This window comes from Musa acuminata, chromosome BXJ3-4, assembly GCF_036884655.1.
Source record: "Musa acuminata AAA Group cultivar baxijiao chromosome BXJ3-4, Cavendish_Baxijiao_AAA, whole genome shotgun sequence".
NCBI classification, from domain to species: Eukaryota; Viridiplantae; Streptophyta; class Magnoliopsida; order Zingiberales; family Musaceae; genus Musa; species Musa acuminata.
In genome coordinates, this window is record NC_088352.1 from 39,914,901 (window position 1) to 39,923,225 (window position 8,325).

General features: G+C 40.0%; 1 protein-coding gene across 1 annotated transcript; it reads right to left on the reverse strand.

Moving 5' to 3' along the window:
• Nucleotides 1–268: 268 nt before the first annotated feature.
• On the reverse strand, nucleotides 269–5,828 carry LOC103983226 (endoglucanase 24). Its single transcript, XM_009400433.3, has 6 exons — nucleotides 5,354–5,828; nucleotides 4,555–4,838; nucleotides 3,140–3,577; nucleotides 2,639–2,786; nucleotides 1,065–1,231; nucleotides 269–856 (listed from the first exon to the last, which is right to left on the reverse strand). The coding sequence occupies exons 1-6, from the start codon at nucleotides 5,559–5,561 to the stop codon at nucleotides 527–529; spliced, it is 1,575 nt and encodes a 524-aa protein (XP_009398708.1). The 5' UTR covers nucleotides 5,562–5,828; the 3' UTR covers nucleotides 269–526.
• Between the last annotated feature and the right edge of the window lie 2,497 nt (nucleotides 5,829–8,325).

Consider the following 8,325-nt stretch of genomic DNA (forward strand, 5'->3'; position numbering starts at 1 on the left):
AAAAAAACAATTTTGATTCTTACCATAGAGTCATCGCCTTATGGACATATTAAGCATAACTAATTATAAGGAATAATTTATAATTATAATTTATGGGCAAAGGTCAATAGTCATAATTTAATAGATGTGGGAGGGGAGAGATAGTAAGATCATAGCAAAATCACACACAAAATAATAATCAATTCAATGGTCTCTCTCTCTCTCTCTCTCTCTCTCTCTTCTTTATATATATATATATATATATATATGCATTTGCTCTGCGGGGCCATTTTGATCTTAAAAGTAGTGTAGATGGACTAATTGACAAGTGACAGTACAAATCTTCATAGAGGTTCCAAATGGTCAACTGTAGACATACATATCGCACAAAACAACAATTCAGATTCTCTATATTTACACCTCGAAGTTGCTTCAAAAGATGCAGCAAATCCCTGCTTCCACTGATGCAGCAGCACATAACCAAATCCAAGAGCTGAGTGTTCACCGTAGTACTTTAGCATAGCAACGAACGTCAGCCATGACAAACTCAGGTGAAAGATGTGGCCACAGAGGAGGTGGTCACCAGGCCGGAGAGCAGTCCCACCAGCACTGCACTGTTGTAGGTGCTCGGCTCCCCCTGCATCGAGTTGTTACGGCTGTCGATGTATGAATCGTTCTGGAATGGCCCGCCCACAAGTGCTCCCATGGCTACATTCGGGTTTGGATCAGTAGACGAGAGCCACTGGAAGCCGTTACAGCCGGTTTTAGCATTGGCAGGAATGGAAGCCCCTCTGTGGTGAACCTGTTGAGGGTAGCTGCTTCCGTATCCTACGAGGTAGCTCAGCTTCATCGGATTGTTGCCCAATATGTAATCGGCCTGACAGCAAAGAACAATAGTCAAGGGAAAGTTACAGCATCATTTTAACCCGAAACTTAACAAAGACATCCACAAAAACAAGGATCAATATAAGTAGCTTTACCAAAAAGATAGTTTCAAGCTTACTCTGAGTCATGACTCAGCCATAATTGTTAATCACCAAGCTTATTCATTTATTAAATAGAAAAATCAAAGTCTGTGGAATCACCTGGGATGTAGCAAAGTCACGGAGATCAGAAGGAGTAAAAGTTTTCCCACTGCAATCTATTTCTGAGGTACGGGATGTAAGCATATAGTCACTATAAACGACAGCCAAGAATGAAGCAGCTACAGGATGCTGAAGAGCATCCCACTCATCTATCCATACTAATCCACCTGCAGTATGACAAATCCCGAATTCAGGTTATGTCGCAGGGCACCACACTGACAATATCATTACAAATTCACCAGTTGCTATCAAAATACTTTGAATTAGTAATCAGCATCTGAAAATGGCACATAAATCCTTTTATGCAAATTATATTTAAAAACCAGGAAACAGGGATCTTAGAAATCTATATATACAGGCCCCATATGTGACTTGGGATGCTAACAGAATAGTGTGTTATAATTGAATTATTCCAGAAACCACATTAAGAGGTATTATTAGTGCAAAATGAGATGAATAATCCTTCATTTTAACTATAACGATACACCATCAAATTATGGCTTCATAGAGGACAAGTGCCAAACCGCCCCTGTCATAGTATTGAAAGGCAGTCAACAAAGATTAAGATATTTTTTGGAGATAAATAATGCCTCTCGAGAATGAGAACTACGAAGAGGTAAAAGAAATGAATTAAATTTGTGGATGCCTATTTCCATCCAATCATGTAGTCTTGTATATAAATTGGTTTTGCTGAAGACAGTGTTAATATGGATCATTCATTGAATCAACATTTATATTTGTAGAAATAATCCACAGGATGGGAGGATTCATGCTGAGTATGATCCATATTATGAAAAACAAATGTTCAGAAATTATCCTCAACAAATTCAGGAGTCGGGTGATGTTTACATGAACATTTATTTTCTTAATAAACTATCTGTATTATCTTCCAACAAAACGATGCAGAGAGAAAATAGAAGTCTATTATGCTTTAGCTCTACATACATGGAGATAAAGGAGCCAGCCTAATATGTTCTCAGACATTATTAAGCGCGTCTGAAAACATTGTGCTTCACTGAGAAAATCAAAACAACATGTATAACTATTTATTAAGTTAATGAGGGAAACAATTTTTTGTTATCATTATCTCCAGGTGAACTGGTATCTGGATCAAATAAAAGCATCATTAACCTAATATGCTTACAGAATCCAGAATTTAGGGAGTATCATATAAAATATTAGCATATATGACTATCATGTCATGGAGGGGTGAAAAACATATATATACAAGCCAATATCTGGCAACTTCTGCATAAGAAAATGGATAAGATTAGGAGATGTTTAGATATGTGTCTTGTATCTTTCAGTACTTTTAGTTACTGAATCCAGAGAAAACATTAATTATCATGGGCAAACTGAAAGAAGAAGCACATAGAAAATGAGATATAGCAGAACTGTTTTAGGGAAGTTCTAGCTTAACTTGATAAAAGATATGATGCATTTTGCAAGATGCATTATGCCAACCAAGCAATAACTAATCTTTGCGAAATACATAAATAGAAAATCTGAATGCACAGAAAGCAAAATTAAAGCAGCTATTGATGACAATGGAATAATGTGGTGGAAACATATACCATCTGTTCTACTCGAAGTGGCTGTTGGGGAATCTGGTAACAAGCCACACATGACAGCTTCCGCCGTTTTCCTGTACGATTGCAGACTCTTCATATCTGCATTTGAGGATTCGGATGAGCTAAAGAAGTTTACTCTGGACAAAAGGACCTGCATGATAGATTGCAAATAACTTCAATAATGCAACAATCACTAGGTTCTGAACTTAACAACTCTTATTAGTATGATAATAAAAATGTTAAATGCTTGTATTTCCAAGCTTCTAAAATTTATAAATCTTTTCTGTGTGTGGTTCACAAGATAATGGACATCATATACAATGGAAAACAATCCATCTATTATAGTAATAAAAAAGGTTCTTCATTAAGCATACTAAAAGGTTAAAAGATCATTTTGATGAACTGAAGGAAAAGGGCATAGATGACCATGGCATAAATTAATCTATTTTAAATAATTAAACTAGCAGAAGGAGTGTTTGTTTCAACACAAATGCAGATATGCACCTGAGTTCCAGCTCGTTTGTCATCCCAGCTGAACCAAGTTGGTCTACCCCAGTCAGCATAAGCATCTCCATTTTCCCCTGTAACATAGCTTAGATATGTTTTATCACCAGTGGCATGATAAAGCCAGCTAGCTGCCCACAAGAGTTCATCACCATAACCAGTAGAGTTGTAGTACGTCTGGACTTCTGGGATGCCGGCACTGTAGATACCTCTATGTTTATCAGCAAAAGTAAATAACTTCTTGGCATGCTGAAGGAGCAAGTCTGAATAGGTACTGTTGATACTTTTGAAAACCAAAGAAGCTGCAGCCATGGCTGCAGCTGTTTCGGCAGCCACATCCGTTCCGGGAACAGTTTTGTTGACCTGAACGAGAGGCCTACTTTCAGTCATTGTTTCTGGCCTTTCCCAACATTTGTGGTCTAAATCAGGATCTCCCACCTATCAACCAGAAAAAAAACAACAAAATTCACACAGTATATATTAGTGTCAGATAAAGGAAAGGGCACCCGAACTTTTAGTTCTAAAGAAAAGAAGATGAGAACTAGGCAAGATGATTCTGTAGTAGACCATTGTCATACTAATGCAAGTAAGATCAATAAGAGAAATAAGAAATTCCTGTTATTCAACAGAATAAGAATAACAAGTGCAATCATGAAAGCCAAGAGACTGAAGAATGAAAGCACTTTGCAAGGAGTTGCTATGCTATCCTGCATTGCTTGGCTGTTATAAAAGCCATGATAAATCAAATGAAGGGCATCCCTTTTTCATCTTCACAAGTAAATACTATTATATCAGGCAAAGAACAGAACTTGTACCATGATCATATCGAATAGGGTGTGAGCATGAACCATTCAGGTTATATATCTTTCTAGATTTTTATTGAACTTCTTTTAAACATTTTTATGAATAAAGAACAATAACTGGATAAGTATGAAAGGCCAAATTTATTTACAATCATATCAACTGTAGAGAGTAATCTAAAACCTAGAGTTCCTATTATTTCTTTTATTCCCTTTTTGCATGTAATTATTTAGCACTAGTTAGCCTGCATTTACAAAATACAAACTACTAGCAAAGTGGAAGGCCAACAATGTTAACTGATCTGTTTACTGTGTGACGTCAGAAAATTGCCTGTGTTGGTTTGTCATCGACCCACATTGAGATCAAAGTGGAAACCTGAATGTGCTGTGCTTCCTGCTTGTACTTAATCTTCCTAGTCATTTATTTTCATTACTAAGTAAACAAAACACATCTTGAAGCTCAATCACAAAAATAGAATAGTAACGGGGCAAGCACATAAGCAAATATTATGTTTTCTGGAGACCATCAAAGCTGCAGCTTTGGTACGTAATTAAGTTTTCTTGCAACAGATATATCCTAGTCTGGGCAGACAAACAATTGAAACTTCTGGTTACCTGGACATACAACACGTTGTCAGAAGGATGGGCATTGATAAAAAACTCTGTGATCCACTTGAGAGCATCTAAAGCCAGATCCAGCTGGTCCACAGCCGAAATTTGATCCCCATATTCAAGGATCGACCATGACAAAACTGTTGCTGTATAAGCCATGGGAAAACCAAACTTCATGTGATCACCTGCATCATACATTCCTTTTGAAAGGTCCAATCCCGCATCTTTTCCATCATGCAAAGCCGAATCCCCTCGCCAAGTGATCTTGTTATCAACCAACTTGCCCGCTGCAGGCGATCAGGAAACAACCACAAAGAACTATAACTTCCACGTTGTGCAGAGGAAAAACAATCTGATATCTTTACAGGTAAAGCTTTTGTTTTAAGTAAATCATCGTAGACAAACAGAAATGTCATTGCTCGTGCGTAGTAGGCAAACAGAGGAATCAAAAGGCAATTTAAGATATATAGTTTTACCGCAGCACATTATACGAACAAACATATGAAGAAACAGTCTCAAGGAGCACACAAAAAGATCCAATCTTTTTTACTGGGATATCACCAACATTCTAACCAAAGAAACAAAGATTAGCAAATTTAGACCATGTAATATATCTCGATGTAAGACGAGAGACACCTTCTGTAAAGATTAACATTTTTTATATTCCCGTTAACAAAAAGGAAAAAAAAAAAGAAAAAGGAAATGAATGTAGAGGTCGGCAGATCTGTAGCACGACGAAGAGATGCAAATTTGGATCATAATTACGAGCAAAGCAAGAAATTGGAGGCCGAAGAGGGTGTACATTTTTGCACTTGGAAGAACTGCAGAGCCACGCCGAGCGCGTCGGCATACTTCTGGTTGATGGCCCCCGGCGGCCCCGGGACGGGGAGCACCTCCCGGTGGTGGTGCTTCTTCTTGATCGCGAACACGGCCGCGGCGACGACCAACGCCGCTATCACGAGCACTATTAGCCATCCGGAGCAGCCCTTGGTGTACTTCGACTCCCCCATTCTCAGGCCGCCACTTGTCTACCTCAAATCAACGCCCACCGCTGGCGACCATGCAATGGTGCGAAGGTCTCAGCCGGCAGAAGCAGGTTCCCGGTGGAATCTCGACCTTGGATTCCGCAGGCAATGCGGACAAATCCAAGAAGCAGGTGTCCGCCGAGATCTCGAATCGACGAGTAGGTGAAGGGTGTGCAGCGTATATAGATCTGGACGAGCAGAGGCGGGTCAGGGAGGAACCATCGGAGCCTCTGTGGGAGGGGCGTGACAGCGATGTCATCTCTGTTTCTGCGCTTTAACTCCATCGCTCTCTTTTGCCCTTCACCTTTTTACCCCTTCTGGACTCAAATACCCTTATTGTCGGTCGGTAATTACGAGAACGGATCACCGACACGACGCCACGGGCTGAGTCGTCGCGGCTGCCCGAGATCGGCTACTTCGATCCCAATAGAGAATTGACACGATCCCACCGAAATCCATCGCGTGTTAATGGGTGATAGGATAGAAGAAATGTTCAGTCTTCCAAGTGCAACACGGGATCCTGCTCTTCTGCTGGCGTGAGAGCGACCGACGGACCGGTTGTTGCGCTACCGAAAACCGGGGCCCGCCGCAGAAAATGGGTCCCGCGGAATGTGGCTCTCCCAGACGCCAACCACAAACTCCATTGCTATGGTCTCCGCAGCGGATCCAGCGCGCTCCCCGTCTCGCTTTGACGACTCCTTGTATCGTCCGACGAACAATACTTACTCCACGTGGTTCGGCTGAGCGGTGGGACCCACTTACAGCAGACGCACACACGGGCACCGATGATCGAATCACGAGGCAGGTAGGTGAAACGGGCAGGATTTGTTGTCATCATTAAGTCGTCGGAAACGTTAATTGACGGCCGTCTCTCTTTGACGCCCCTTAAGCCAACCTCCAGAAAGGCTTTATGGCACGAATACCTTCCATATGGTTGGCTCAAAAAGTGGGCCCCTCGTTGAACACACGCAACGTCCAATTACAAGGAAGGTAGTCGAGAGTTGGTGATGGAAGAGACACGTGAAGAAGACAAAACATCTGATAGAGGGGGGACCTATCCTTCCCAAGACAGTTTTAAGGTCAAGTCCGCCTGATGGGGAACAACACATCCTAATTGAAATTATAATTGGTAGGTACAGTATGCCAAAGATGGTGAGATGGTAGCCGCAATCAATGTTGAAATCTCACCAACTCCGCTATCAGTCAAGTATTATATGCTTCTTTTTAACTGTTGGAGCGTGACAACCGCAGCTAGATCCAAGTTGTAAGCCCATTAATTGTTCAACCATTAGATGCAGCTAAGAGTACTTAGTTCTTGATTGGATTATTTAAGTAAGAGTTTAAATGGGGTTGAGACTAGACTGAATCAGTGTCTCAATTTTAATTTTTATTGATCGAGAGAGAATATGTAGCTTTTATATGGTGATTTAATTTTTGTCACAATGAGATATACTAGAACATATCCATTAACACTAAAGAATATATTTTTTTTTTTTTTAAAAGAGCATTTATATGTATATCTGGGTTGACATAAAATTTATGTTTCTCATAATAATATACTTTAAGTTTAAAAATAATATATATTTTTATTGAGTTGGATTTCGATTATTTGAGATGTGAATGTGATTGTAAGATAATCCTAGTTCACCTTTGAATATGTATAAAACTAAGATGTTGAAAAGCTAAAGGATTCTATCCAATATGTGTATTTAGCTAAAGAAAATTCTTCAGAATATATTTATGATGATGTTTTTTACAGTAAGATAGGTTACGATTGATGATAATAAATTGAGGTTATAATAAATATAAAAAATAATTACATATATTATTTAATCATTAATTGATTATAGAATCAAAATTTGAATTTGGGAATTATGAAGCAATAGTTTGTTGAGTCAACTTTCTTAACAATGTTATATAGTTGACATTGTCGGTAGAGTTAACATCTTTATTATCATCAAATTATTAACTTCATAAGATCAAATTTTATATGATATATTATTTGAGTGAAATTGGAGTGACATTGTCGAGAAACACATGTTCGTGATGCCTTATATCTTATATTCCATTGTAGTATTCTTGATGCTTACTGAGAGCTATATTAAACAACAAATGTATAAAATATTTTTTAATATTAATATTATTAATTATATATATATATATATATATATCCCATCCGCCCAAGCGTGTCTTGAAATCTCTTCCCGCTCTCCTCTCTATCCATCGAGTAGGGAAACGCCTCCTGGGCGCTCCTTTATCCGTCGCCGTATCTCTTTCGTGGGCTTTCCTTCTCGAGACCTCCGATCGCGACGGAGCGAGAGGGGAAGCGGACGAGGAGGACGATGAACGATCGAAGCGGCCTATCAACGCGGTGATCTATTGGGTGGGTGAAGCCGCAGCCGCCTGAGGTGGCGGTCTTCCTCTCAGTCGTCGCGGGGATAGGGCGCTCGCCTTCTTCCGCTTCACGGTCCGCGATTACGGCAACCTCTTTCGTCACCGTCGAGGCCGCCCACGCCCTCGGCCTCTCCGTCCTCATCTATTAGCTAACCGAGGCGCGAGCTTGCGTCGGTAAGCCACCTTTCCCTCTCTTATTCGATCGATGCGTGCAATTCATGTTTGATTTATCACATCATGAATCCGTGAGAAGTTGTTATTTATTATGTAATTTGTGTTACTTGACCCCAAATCACGAAGAAGAAGAGAGGGAGTTTTAATTCAGCCCTTGAGACAGAGGCCACCAACAGTGGAG